Source organism: Equus przewalskii, chromosome 2 (assembly GCF_037783145.1).
Source record: "Equus przewalskii isolate Varuska chromosome 2, EquPr2, whole genome shotgun sequence".
NCBI classification, from domain to species: Eukaryota; Metazoa; Chordata; class Mammalia; order Perissodactyla; family Equidae; genus Equus; species Equus przewalskii.
The window spans coordinates 101,104,728-101,119,743 of NC_091832.1; the positions used below are offsets into that span (position 1 = coordinate 101,104,728).

The 15,016-nt window shown below is 34.6% G+C and overlaps 1 protein-coding gene across 1 annotated transcript in view; it reads right to left on the minus strand.

The window, feature by feature from the left end:
* Positions 1-6,024: 6,024 nt before the first annotated feature.
* SLC25A31 (solute carrier family 25 member 31) overlaps positions 6,025-15,016 on the minus strand; it is a 34,700-nt gene continuing 25,708 nt past the window's right edge. The window contains exons 4-6 of the mRNA XM_008537960.2: positions 14,298-14,452; positions 12,670-12,795; positions 6,025-7,785 (exon numbers count right to left, since the gene is read on the minus strand). Of these exons, the coding sequence (XP_008536182.1) occupies positions 7,585-7,785; positions 12,670-12,795; positions 14,298-14,452 (482 nt within the window). The 3' untranslated portion in view covers positions 6,025-7,584. The remainder of the gene's footprint in view (positions 7,786-12,669; positions 12,796-14,297; positions 14,453-15,016) is intronic.

Here is a 15,016-nt window from a genome sequence, read left to right on the forward strand (position 1 = left end):
TTTACCATTTCATCTAGTTTTTCACATTGTTGGCATAAAGTTGATTATTCCATTTATGATTTAAAAAAATATCTTCTGTAGCTATATGTCCATTTTTTCATTCTTAACATTTTTTTCTTGGTTCTTATCACTAATGGTATGTTAAAAGACCTGGTTTTTCCTTTTCTTGCCTTCTTTATGATCATAGTCTTTGTTTTCTATTTCATCTGCTCTTTATTTCCTTCAATAGTTTCCTTTGTTTTGTTCTTTTTCTAATCTCCTGAGTTTAACATGTAGTTCATTTTCAGTCTTTCTTGTTTTCTAATACATATATTTGTAGCATAAATTTCCTTCTAGATACCATATTAGATACCATATTTTCAAACAATTAAGATAGAAGAGTAGGTGATGGAGATAAAAATATTACTGATAACATTGATATTAGAGAAATGTGTCTTCGGGGTTGTAATTATTGTACCCCAGGCAGATTTACCTACCTAGTTATAGTAATACACCTAATTCCACATTGGGGACTGCCCCTTTGAAAACTGAAGGAGGGAGAGACCAGAACGTGTGTAGGCTCCCAAGAGAAGTGAGAAAGAGGCTAAATTATTCCCAAATTCACCAAGTTAAGTCACTTCTCCTATCAAAAAGTCTTTTACAGACAGTGCTTCTGTAGGTTTACCAGCATGTTTACTTTGTTGCTTTTTGCACCCCACTCTTTCCTTCTGGGTTCAGTTTCCTCTCAGTAAGGTTCTCTGATGGTGAACTGTTGGTTTTTTGTTTTTGTCTGAAAAACTTTCTTTACCCTAACTTTCAAATAACAGTTTAGTTAAGATAGAATTCTTGATTGACAGTTATTTTCCCTTATCTTTTCGCATCCATTATTATCGATGAGTCTAAGTACTGTTCCTTTGTAAGTCATTAGTTCATCTTTCTTTCTTTGATATTTTGCAGTTTCATTATGATGTCTCTAAGTGTGGATTTTGGAAGTTCTGGAGAAGTCTCAGACATTATCCCTTTGATTATTGCCTCTCACTCTTCTTTTCAGTTTCTTCTGGATCTCCTATTAGAAGGCGTAGGGTATCTTTATTCTAACCTTTACGACTTTTAGCCTCTTTTCGTCATGTTTTTAATTTCAAGCACTCTACCATTTTTAGTTTTCTTTTTCAAACTCATCTGTTCTTCTTTCATACTGTACTATTTCCATTCTTTCTCTTCCTTTAAAAAATCTATTAATCATTTTAAACATTCCAATAGTCTCTTTTAGATTATTTTATCACATTCTTAGTTTTTGGGGTGCTAATTCTGATTGCTGTATCTACCAACTCTGCCACACAGTGCTTGTTTCCTCATATGGTTTATAATGTTTTGACCATGAATTTATCTTCAGTAAGGCTACTATTTCTGTGGAACTTTTGTGTACGCTGGGTCGTAGAAGAGTCCCAGAGAGAGGTTTTGTACTTCTGTCAGAGCCCTGAGGAAATTCCACTGGTCCTAGACCAGTTTTAATTTTTCAGTTTAGAATTCTTGTACCATACAGATACTGTTTATGTGTGTATGTGTATGTGTGTTCTACACTTGGCTGTGGTACAAGCCTGGGTGTCTTGATTTCTCACAGATGACTTTTTTTTTTTTTTTTTTTCCTACTCACTGCTTTGAGGTGGTTGGCAATCTTCCTTGTCTCCTATGGTTTGGTGCCTATTTTCTTAGTCTCTCTTCTTAACTAAAATACTCCTTCCAAGCTTTCAGCTTTATTGGACAATTTGTGTGGTTGGTAGGCATAGTGTGTTCAGTTTCAGTTCCTGTAGTTTACCAGGGCTCATGATCAAAACTCCTATCTATATGTGGGTGTCAAAACTACCCTTAGTGTCTATATGGGTTTCTGAACCCTGTGAGATGCTGCAGTGTTAGCTCCCAGCTATGCTACTGGCCTTGAGTATCTTCTTTGTTTCTGACATCCGTTATTTCCCTTTTTGTTAAAAAATACCCTTTTGGATATGCAGTAGTCTGCCCTTATCCACAGTTTCGCTTTCAGTGGTTTCAGTTACCCATGGTGAACCACGGTCCAAAAATAATGCTACATCACAATACTTACGTGATTCAGCTCACTTCATCTCATTATATAGGCACTGTATCATCTCACAACACAAAAGTAAGTATAATAAGATATTCTGATATAAAGAGATCACATTCACATAACTTTTATTACAGTATATTGTTATGACTGTTCTATTTTATTATTATTGTTAATCTCTTACTGTGTCTAATTTATAAATTAAACTTTATCATAGGTATGTATGTATAGGAAAAAACATACTGTCTATAGGGTTTGGTACTATCCATGGTTTCAGGCATCCAGTGGGAGTCTTGGAATGACAGTATCCTCTGTAGATGAGGAGGGACTACTGTATTTTACCCAGCATGTTCACGTTTGTCGGGGAAGGTATCTGTATGAGTTCAATCTGCCATATTGCTAGATATTTAGCTCATATACTTGCAATATCTAGACTCTCTACTTCAACTTATTGCTATAATTTGCTCTCTGGTCTCTCTACCCAGTCTTTCCCCCATTACACTGCCAAGCTATCTTCCTAAAGCATTGCTTTGACTTTGTTATTCACCTGACCAAAAATTTAGTGATAGTTCTCCACTGTCTAACCTCTTCACTCTGGCACTCAAAGCCTTTCACGGGCTGACCTTCAATTTACTTTTCCAACCCTCTTTCCTATCACTTTTCTACATCTACTGTTTCATCTCAGCCAGTCTGACCACTTACAGTTGCTCAAATATGACGAATTTCTCCAAGTTTTTGTGTCACTATCTTTTTATGGGATATAGCACCGATTTTACATGCTTAAAATCTTCAGTGCTGTTTAAGACAATGTAAGCTATCATGAAGCCTCCCAAGACTGCCTCAAGTTGACTTTCTTTCTTTTGCTAGCACTTTGTACCTGTCTTACATTTTTCACATCCTGTCCTCTACCACTTATTTATCCATTTTACTAAATTCTGATCTTTACTAGATTATGACTTTTACTAGATTATGAGGGTATGGAATATATGTGTTTTTGTATGCTTCACCACTAGTCAAGACCATGAACTATGGGGTACGCAATAAATAGTTGCTGAAATAGGTAAAAACTTCACCCTATAATAAATGTACCAGTAGAAATTTGCATTGAAGTCTAAAAGCTTCTGTGTTTGAATGGCTAGAAGTGGGACACTTGTCTGGAGGGAGGGATCCTTTGAAGCTGGAAGTTCTTCTCAGAGAAAATAATTTTAGAATTATGCTTTAAAAATGAGTAACTTTGGAGGTAGATAATGAAAAGGAAGGAACTAATGGGCAGAAGGAAAAGAAGGTACAAAAGAAATGACAAAAAAATAAGGTCCAATGGCACAGCGGCATCAAAGAACATACTGTATTTCAGGAATGAGAAATTACTGGTATGCCTGCAATGCCTAGAAGGACAGAGATGATGTCCAGGTGAAGTCTAGAGCTAGATCATGAAGGATATTGTATGGCAGTCTAACAATAAGAAGTCTTTATTTTATCCTGTAGGTCAGTAGTTTATGTTTTTAAGAATGAGGACCCTTTTCTAATGTAAAAAAATTATGCCTCCCAAAGTAACTACTTTTTAGCACTTATTGAAACAATAATGTCCACATCCCACTATGAGTTCAAGAACACTTCAACATATACCTGTATTCTGCTAATCTCCAAAGCTTGTATATATATGAATAAAAATGCTATATATATATATAAAATATAATTTTTAAATTCAATTTTCAATTTTAGTGGGCATATGGACTCCTAGACTTGCAAAAACTGCCCTAATCCAGATGACCTAGATGTCAGGAAGTACTGCTATAACATATTTAAAATGAGGCACTGAAATAGATGGAAACTGACATGATCAGATTGGAGTTTAAAAAATACTTTGGTGGTGGGGTTAAGAATGGATTAGAGCAAGGTGAGATTGGATACATGGGGGATACTTAGGAGACTGTGGCAGACACCTACTTGTCCTTCAAAATTTTTTATTTTGTCTTGTACATATGGCTGCTTAACTACAGACTCTATTTCCTACCTTCTTTATAGGTAAGTATGGCCGTGTGACTAAAGTCTCACCAATGTGTATATGTGACATGTGCAACTTCCACCTCACCTGGTTAAAATCCCTTCCACCTACACTGATTTATCTTTCCCCCTTCCTGTAAGTAGGAACACAAGTTAGCCAGAGACCCAGCTTTGATTATGCAGATGACTACGATGCTCTAGGACAGGGATTCTTTAACTGGGGTCCCCAGATCCCCAAGTAATCCACAGACAGAACTAAGGGGTGGGTATCTTAAACTCCTCTTTAACTAAAACTTAACGTTTCTTTCAATTATAAATGTGGGCACAAGTCATGGTAGTAGTAAGAGGATGTGATTTTTCCCACCAATAGAAATCAGATATTTTCATACTACATTTTAATTGTTGGATATATCATTTCAAACAACATTTATGATCATCAATACTATGAAATTAGAGTAATTATTAGACCATTGGATCTTGTTATAAATGTGTTTAAAAGAAACACATAATTACTATATCACAAATTTGTATTTTTTAATATCTTAATAACCATCTTTCAAATATTGTTTCCTTTGTAATCCTGTGAATTTTATTTTATGCATTTAAAAACTATTACAAAGGGTTCATAGGTGTTACTAGAATGCCAAAGGTGTCCACGCACAAAATTTTTAAGAACCCCTGCTCTAAGAGATTAGAGCAAAAAGACTGAAGGAAGGTGGGTTTCTGGAGGAGTTCATGGAGCAGGTACTCTGCTATCTTTGACTGCTCACCTCCCAACTATTACTTAAGAGAAACACCTGTCTCTCTTAAATCACTGTATTTTTGAGTCTCTTTGTTACAGCAGCTTAGCCTTTACCCTCACTGAAGGATTAACAGCTGCCCTTGGTGACAATGAGTCCTGAATTAAGGCAATGGAAGTCAGAATGGAAAGAAAAGAACAAATTACAAGAAATTTTTAGAAAGCAGAATGTACAAGAGTGGGTGATCTATTTGCTATATGAACTGAAGTAGAAGGAAAGCAAAGATGACTCCCAGGTTTCTAGTGTGGGTGACTGGGGAGAATTGGTATGTACTGTTAATCAAGATAGGGGTTATGGAAAGAGAAGCAGGTCTGATTTGAGACGACTTAGGTTTTAGAAATATTCGGTTAGAGAAATCTGTGGTACATACAGAGAAAGGGGTGCAAGAGAGAGTCAGAATTGCATCTGGAAATCCTTAGAGGAATCTGGGCCAGGCAAGAGAGAAATCTGAGTGTCAGTGACATATAGATGGTATCTGAAACTAAACGTATAGAAGAAATGAACTGGGAAGCATATATAAAGTACAAAAAGAGCTTAGGACTGGCTGCTAGAGAATACTAACACTTAAGATATGGTGGAAGAAAAGCAGCCCTTTTGAATTTACATTTAGGTGAAATAGCTAAAGAGGAACAAAGGTATCATTTCTTATTTATGAAGCACAATGTCTGTTTATGAACAAAGAAACTATTTCAGAAGTTTTAGTTCAAGTGTACCATAGTTCCATTACTGTAAAACATCAATCCAGAGTAGGAATATAAAATAGTAAAAATTGAGGCTAGCCCAGTGGCACAGCAGTTAAGTGTGCACGTTCAGCTTCGGTGGCCCGGGGTTCACTGGTTCGGATCCCGGGTGCAGACATGGCACCACTTGGCAAGCCATGCTGTGGCAGGCGTCCCACATATAAAGTAGAGGAAGATGGGCATGGATGTTAGCTCAGGGCCAGCCTTCCTCAGAAAAAAGAGGAGGATTGGCAGATGTTAGCTCAGGGCTAATCTTCCTTGGGGAAAAAAAATAGTAAAAATTTCTTCAGAGGCTTCTGGCCTTTTAGTAATTTTTTTTGGTCTTTCTCTAGCAAAACCTGCTGTGAGAAAACAATGTGAAATTCACCAAAATAAATGTAGTTTCAGTTAAGTATAAATCACTACAAACCTAAAGGGTTACATGTTTTTTTATGGAGGATGTATTTTAATGAATTAGGTAAAGAAGAACTAAAAGAATGAAGCACTGAGAACAGAATTTTAGGTATTATTTGGGGACACAGAGTTAGGGCAAGAAATTAAAAATCCTACCCAAGAATACTCTCTACCCAAGAAGAAGCAGCACTAGTAATTTTTTTTTTTTTTCTATCCATGTCATTCAGGATTTCAAAGACTTCTTTACTCTAAGTATGTCTCTGTATGGATTAAAAACTTGTATATTTTCTTAGTTAATCTTTATATGGGAGACTATTGATTATTATAATTGGTTTTCCTTGAGCCGTCTTAAATCTTCCCTTTGTTGTGGCAAACAAAACTACTGATAGTGTAGAAGGAAAGAAAAATATCTTGTAGTTTGTTTCTATAAACTGTGATATGTTGACCACTGCAAGAACTCACGTTGAAGGTTTTCAAAAGAGTTAATTTTTTTTCTCAAGTTGATAATACCAATATATTAAAAAGTATAGTTTGGATTTATTTTCCTTGAAATATACTTTGCCCCTGTGCACCAGGAAGTTCACCCACCCCATTTTTGCCCACTCACAGCCTCACAAAATCTTTCTATAATGTATCCCCACTAGCTTAACACTCCTTTACCCACTAAAACTTTAAAATCTTGGGGATTTCAAATATACTATCTTCTACAACATTTTTGAAAAACAAGATAGACTCCTGCACTTTGGAAACCCTGTTTTCTGTCTTTAAGCCAGTTCCCAATTCTGACAAAAATTTTGTTACTCTCTGCTTATTAATAAAATTAGAATCAAGGGAAAAAACCCTCAGATATAACAGTATTAAACTTCCTTTACTATCAATACAGAGTACACAAACTAGTTATCAAGAAGATATTTTTGGTTTGAAGATATATTCACATTAGCAAGATTTTATTTATTTTAAACATGAAAGTTAGCAGATATGCCATTTTATATCTTTTATTTTCCAACTACAGGTTTACAGTGTTATTAAAGTCATTATCAATTTTTTATGATCAGATCTAGAATCTGTGCTTATTAAAAGCTATGATACCATGAACACTATACATAGTAATACCTGAACTGTCTTAGTAGAGATGTTGTAGAATAAAGCTTACTTAAGCCCACAGATATAATGATGACAACTCCTGATAAACTTTTAAGAAATATTTGTTGTATCATATGATTTTTAAAAGATGGGAAGACAGTTATATTAAAAGAAGAGCATTTTAAAAGAAAACACTTTCATTTCTTAGATTTTAGCATTATACATTTTAATTTTTCATTACAAAAGAAAAGGATTTTAAACTGATAGAAATAAAATATACCATTTATAATAAGTAAAATGTCTCATTAAAGTGAGTTTAAGTCTAAGTAGGAAGGAAGCCCACATTTATCTGATTTTTAGTATTTAAATCCTTGAAAAAAGCTTATGCCTTATTGCAGACTTAGCACTTTAAGAAAATACTGACAATAATAACACACTATCAAAATGTACACAAATATCAGCTATGTAACTTGTATGTTTAACAAGTTAAATAAATGCATTTCTCAATTTAATCTCCTGATGAACTACCTCCAATATCAATATTAAGGAATTCTTTAATTTTATCATATAATACCAACACCAAAGCACCCCCTGTACCACGAAGGATGTTGGAGAAGGCACCACGAAAAAATGCATTGATTCCCTCATGTTGGTATATCTTCACAAAGCAGTCTAAAGTTCCTTTATATTGCCGTTCAGCCTCACCGCTCTATATAAAGAAAGACAAATAGTTTGACATTATCTTAATATCTTTTTTTTTTTTGAGGAAGATTAGCCCTGAGCTAACTGCTGCCAATCCTCCTCTTTTTGCTGAGGAAGACCGGCCCTGAGCTAACATCCGTGCCCATCTTCCTCTACTTTATATGTGGGACGCCTGCCACAGCATGGCTTGCCAAGTGGTGCCATGTCTGCACCCGGGATCAGAACCAGCGAACCCCGGGCTGCCAAAGTGGAATGTTCAAACTTGACCGCTGCACCACCTGGCCGGCCCCTATCTTAATATCTTTTATCTTAAGATAGATTTTATTCAGCACTAAGGATAGATAAAGGTTAAGTAAGTACGTTCAGTTAATGAGCATATACTGAATATTGTACCCAATGGTTGGAGAATACTCATTCTTTTCAGGCACACCTAAAAAGTGACCATATATTAGGCTTAACAAATTTCAAAAGATGCCATCACACACCATGATTTATCCTCTCACCACACTGCAATGAAGTGAGAAATCAATAGCAAAAACGATAACAGAAAAATATCACATTTGGATATTAAGAAAAACACATCTTAGAAAATATTTAAAACCTACTAATAACCACAAAACTCCTTAACTAAATTTGTTAGATGCAGCTTGAGTGATAACTTATAGAGAAATTAATGAACTTGAACTGTTATAAAGGAAAGGCTGAAAATTAATGAGTAAGCTAAACATTTTTAGAAAAAGAATAAACTTGAAAGTAGAAATAAGAAAACAACCAGCAGAAAAAAAAAAGGAATAGAAAATAAACACAACAGAGAGCATAAAAAGTCTACAGTTAATTATTTGAAATAATTTACTGACAAATTTCTGGAAATACTGTTTGAGGAAAAATAAGAAAAGCTCCCAAAATTATTAGAAATGGCAAAGGTAACATCACTGCAGATGATCCAGAGATTAAGAAAGAGCAAGATGATAACATCACTATTAGGGAAATGCAAATCAAAACTACAATGAGATATCATCACCTTACACCAGTCAGAATGGCTATAATTACCAAGACAAAAAACAACAAAAGTTGGAGAGGATGTGGAGAAAAGGGAACCCTCATACACCGCTGGTGGGAGTGCAAACTGGTGCAGCCACTATGGAAAACAGTATGGAGATTTCTCAAGAAATTAAAAATAGAAATACCATATGATCCAGCTATCCTACTACTGGGTATTTATCCAAAGAAGTTGAAATCAACAATCCAAAGAGATTTATGCACCCCTATGTTCATTGCAGCATTATTCACGTAGCCAAGATGTGGAAGCAACCCAAGTGCCCATCTATAAATGAATGGATAAAGAAGATGTGGTATATATATACAGTGGAATACTACTCAGTCATAAAAAAGACAAAATTGTCCCATTTGCAACAATATGGATGGACACTGAGGGTATTATGTTAAGCGAAATAAGCCAGACACAGAAAGACAAACACCGTATGGTTTCACTCATATAAGGAAGATAACAAATACATAGACAAAGAGAACAGATTAGTGCTTACCAGATGGGAAGGGGGTTGGGGGTAGGTGAAAGGGATAAAGGAGCACATACGTATGGTAATGGATAAAAATTGGACCACTGGGGTGAACACAATGAAGCGTACTCAGGAATTGATAAAGAATAATGTACACCCACAATTACACAATGTTATAAACCATTACAATCTCAATAAAATTAGTTGGATAAAAAAAAAAAGAAAAGCATTTATAACCTAAAAAAAGAAAGCACAAGATGATATTATGAACAAGTTCAAAATAATAATTTTTAAAACTGGGAAGAAATGGATAAATTCCTAAAAAAGTACAATTTAACAACAGAATGGAATAATACTAAATTCATTAAAGAAATTCAATCAGTTTTTGAAAATCTTCTCATAAAAAAACCACCACATGTCCAGATGGCTTTATATGTGAGTTCTACTAAACCTTCAATGAACATTTAATTCCAATCTTACAGAAATTATTCTAGAAAAGAGAAAAAGTGGGAAGACTTCCTAACATATTTTATGAGGCTTGCTTTGATGCCAAAATTATATTAGATCAATACAAGAAGGAAAAATTACAAGCCAATGTCACTGAAATATGGATGCAAAAATCCTGAACAAAAACTAGCAAATCAAAACCAGTAAGAGAGAGAATTACAATACACCACGACAAAGCTGGGTTTATCCCTGGTATACAAGGTTGGTTTAGCTCTGAAAAATAGATTAATGTAATATAATACATTAACATATGAAAAGAGAAAAATAGTATGGTCATCTCAATAGATACAGAAAAAATATCACCACCATTCATGATTAAAAATTGTAATCCAAAACAGAAAGGAACAGCCATAACATGGTAAAGAATAACTACAAAAAACCTACAGCAAACATTAAATTATGTAACACTGAAGGCATTCTCTGTAAGATGAGGAACAAGACAAGGTTGTCAGTTACTACTTCTCTAATATAACACTGAATCAGAGGTCTCAGCTAGTACAGAAAGGGAGGAAAAGCAAATAAAAGGTATAAGAATTGAGGAAGAAGGGGAAAAAAGTGTGTGTAAAAAAAAAAAACTTCAAAGAGTGTACTTATAGAAGTATTTGTAATAGGGTTCAATAAAGTTGTGGGATACAAAATGAAAATACAAAAATTAAAAAAGAGTACTAGGGGCCAGCTCCGTGGCCGAGTGGTTAAGTTCGCGCACTCCGCTGCGGCAGGCCAGGGTTCAGATCCTGGGCTCGAACATGGCACCGCTCGTCAGGCCACGGTGAGGCGGCGTCCCACATCCCACAACTAGAAGGACCTGCAACTAGGATATACAACTATATATGCGGGGTGGTGTTTGGGGAGATAAAGCAGAAAAAAAAAAATTTGGCAACAGTTGTTAGCTCAGGTGCCAATCTTAAAAAAAAAAAAAGAGTATTGTTATGGGCTGAACTGTGTCCCCACAAAATTCATATATCGAAGTCTTAACCCCCAGTTACCTCAGAATTTGACTATATTCGGAGACAGGGTCTTTTTAAAGGTAATGAATGTTAAATGAGCTCATTAAGGTAGGCCCTAATCCAATATGGCCATCCTTATAAGAAGAGAAACAGAAAAAAAAGCCATGGGAAGACCTAGGGAGAAGGTAGCCATCTACAAGCCAAGGAGAGAAGCTCTAAGAAGAAACCAACTCTGCTGGACACCTGACTCAGACTTTCACCCTCCAGAACTGTGAGAAAATAAATTTCTATTTAAGCCACCCAGTTTGTGGTACTTTGTTATGGCAGCCCTGGCAATACACACACACACAAATAAATATATATATAAAAACTCACATATTCATAATATTTCTTCTGAGTTATTTTGGTGGCAAATTGCAGATATCATGCCCCTTATCTTTAAACACTTCAGTGTGCATTTTCTAAGAATATTTTCTTACATACCCAAAGTACACGTAGCAAAATCAGAAAATTTAACATTGATACAGTACCATTTACCTAATCCATAGTCTATATGCAAGTTAATTTCCCATTTTAATGAGTTTTTCAATATACTAAACTGGAGCTACATATAGATCAAGAGGAAACAGAGATATAAAAGAAATAACTTTAAGGACAGTCCATGAGTGAAGTTATAAGTTATAAATGCTTTCCCCTTTCAGGTGGCCTGCTGGGTTCTTCCAGGACCACTGCATAGACATAAAATGAGGATAATGATAGTAACTACACCTCATAGCATTGTTTTGAGAATTAAATGATTAAAAGTGTAAAGTCGACAAATCTGGCACAGAGTAAGCATTATATTACTATTCTACCTTTCCGGTCTCATTATTCTCACTTGCCCTCATGAAATCTATTATCTGATAGTATTGAACTACTTCTCCAGTCATACCTTTATGTCTGTTTTTTCCCCTCTGATTAGTCTTCTCTGTCTGGAGAAAAAGCCTATTTACTGAGATTTTGCTCTCCAAGAGGCCATAGCTAATCACTTTAAGCATCTGGGCACCCCTCCTCCATAGGTGCCTGGAACCTACGCACATTTTTACTTAAACCATTAACTGAATGCCTTCAAAACTGTGCTATGAATTTGGGTGCAGGTTTTGCCTTTTTTTATTTGTGTCACCATAGCTTATCATAGATTAGGCACTCAAATATTTGCTGAATGAATGAATGTAACAAGTAACATCAATGGAGATCAAAGATATCAAAGTTTTGGTTTGGGGATTATAAACAAGTTTTCATCTTTGGAAAAATGTACTACTTTTATTAAGATACACTACAACAGATGATGACATATGTCAATGGCTTGTGACTAGGCATATTCTACTTAATTTAATATCCAGTTAAGATAGACATGCTCGGGGCCGGCGCTGTGGCCGAGTGGTTAAGTTCGCATGCTCTGCTTTGGCAGCCCAGGGTTTTGCTGGTTTGGATCCTGGGTGCGGACACAGCACAGCTCATCAAGCCATGCTGAGGTGGGATCCCACATGCCACAACTAGAAGGACCCACAACTAAAAATATACACCTATGTACCGGGAGGCTTTGGGGAGAAAAAGGAAAAACAAAATCTTAGAAAAAAAAAAAGACAGACATGCTCTTCCAATCCCTGCCATCCCCCTATACCCTCCAAACAATATATGCTACAGGAGTGGAAGGCATTTCTCTTCTGACAGCAAATGACAAAGAAGCTTTGCTGGATGATGGCTATTTTGGGATAGGAAAGAATACAAGACAGAAGACATCATCCATTTATTTTAGTTAAGTAAAACAAATGACCTACGCCTTTCAGCCAAAATTTCTCTAAAACTTGAATAAATTATACTTGAATATCAGAGATATTGGAAAACTTGATTAAGCTTACAAATAATAATATGAAATACCTGCATCATCATACGTCTTCTAACTGTGTCAAAAGGATAAGAGAGTATTCCAGAGCACGTAGTCACAACTTGAGCAATGAAAAAGGAGACAACAAATGGGGTTTCCTTTGGTTTTGGTAATAGACCCTAGAAAAGAAAAACATATCAAGTAATCATCTAAATTTCCAAAATATCTTAAATCCTTACATCAAAGAATAATTCTTATATGAAAGAGGGTTCAATTACACTTAAAAGGCAATAAAGAACAGTTGGATTTAATGCGGAAAGATTAAAATAATAACAGGAGATCCATAAGAAAGCAGAATGCTATCCATGGCCATACTTTAAAAGCATACTTGAAAGGAAAAGCATATTTGCTATTACAAGAGATTTGTTATTAACGGCACCTAAAACTAGAAGAGAGAGCACCAGTGACCAAAACTCTTCTTCCACGGCTCTTCTTGATCAAGTTGAAAAAAATTAAAGAATGCCTGCTGTTATCATCAATAGATGATATTTGAAAAACAGCTTTAAAGCTCTAAGCTAGTAAAGAAACATTCCTAAAGAATGTTTCTCTGCAGAGAAAAGCAGAGGGAGAGTACACATAAATTTTTCCGTGATTAAAGAAACATACACAAGATCCTGTAATTTCCATTAACTTATCTGTTTAAAAAATACACTACAAACTAAAAGTAATATGTCCAGACCACAATAAAAATGACATTCAACTGCATTTCTACTATTGAGGGAGGGCAGAGATAATATACAAAACCATCATAAAATTTCCCTCAAGTTTTAATCTTATTTAGTAAATAATAATGATATTAATTCAATTGCTTCCTTTTGGAAGCATTAAGATGTAGTAATTAAGAGCATGGAACTTCTGCTTGCCACTTAAATAAATTACTTGACCATTTTTAGGTTATCTATCTTTAAAATGGTTATTATTTTATATTTATATCTATATTTAAAATGGTTATTAGGAAATTACACTGTGAGATGTGAAGTACTTAACAAGGTTCGTAGAACTAAGTAATAGCTTTAAAAAATGGTAGCCATTATCATAATCTTTCTCTTTCCTACTTTATGGAAGTGATATTCAAATCTAAAATAAAAAGGTGAATTTGTAGAACAAGCTGGAGAAGATAATACAGAGCTGAACAGTACCAATAGGAACTGAGCTATAGTAACATTTACACATTTAACTAATTGTGCCATGCTTACTTTCTAAAATGGTGACAGTAAAGTATTTGTACGTAAAAAAATGATAATAAAATGAATGTAAAATCAGAAAACCTCTGTTAGAAGATGCTTTTCTATATGACAAAGATTTGATTATGATGTAAGTCTACTCAGCATGTTTTCTATTTGCAACATGATGTATAGTGTGCTTTGAGTACAAACAGCACAAAAACCTAATGTTTGGGTTTATGCTTTATAGCTAAAGTTAGATCTATAATAGAGTCATAATTTAACTAGGTTATGGCTAAGTCATGATTAAACAGATTTCTATAATGCCTCATTTCATCATTTATTTTCATTTCTACAATTAAAAGTAAACATAATCGCTGAACATATTACTAATTAGAAAAATAAAAAGAGGCGAACCATTTATTTAACATATACTAATAGTTAAAGCCCCAAATTACCTTAACTGTGTCATAAGCTCCAAAATAAGAGGCTCGGTACACAATGATGCCCTGAACTGAAACACCAAACCCTCGGTATAAACCAACAATTCCATCTGATTTTGCTATTTTCATGATACAGTCACCTAAACCCTTGAATTGTCGCTCTTCAGGACCTAAAATAAAGCCATTTAAAATTTATTAGCAATATTATATATCAGATAAACACTTTAATTAAAGTAAATTAATTAAACATTGTATAGATTTAAATTATGTGGAAGTGCCACTTAGAAATCTAACAAAAAAGGGAACAAATCAAAATCTTCCCATCTGTTTAAAAATAATTAAGATTTCAAGTAGTGTCTTAAAAGGTTTTAACTGAAAACATCAATCTCTTACAAAAGCAATCTAATTCAAGCAATCTGACTGGCTTAAAACATTTCAATAAAATTATGAGAAGTTACTAGTTAGAGTTCAGAAAATACTTAGGAATGAAAAACTCCATGACTTGCTTCAGTTGAAGAGCAAAAAGACACATAAAGCAAAAAGACAAACCTAAAAACTAGTAACCCTAAGGATTATTAACATTTTAGATGAGGTGTTATATCTTTCTAGTGTTTGCTGGTTTTGTTTTTATCTTTCCTCGGCCTAGACCTCCTTGACAATATTTTTCAAGTATTATATATACAATACCATCTTTCAAAATAAACTAAATTCTCCCAATTTTGAGAGAAAACGCC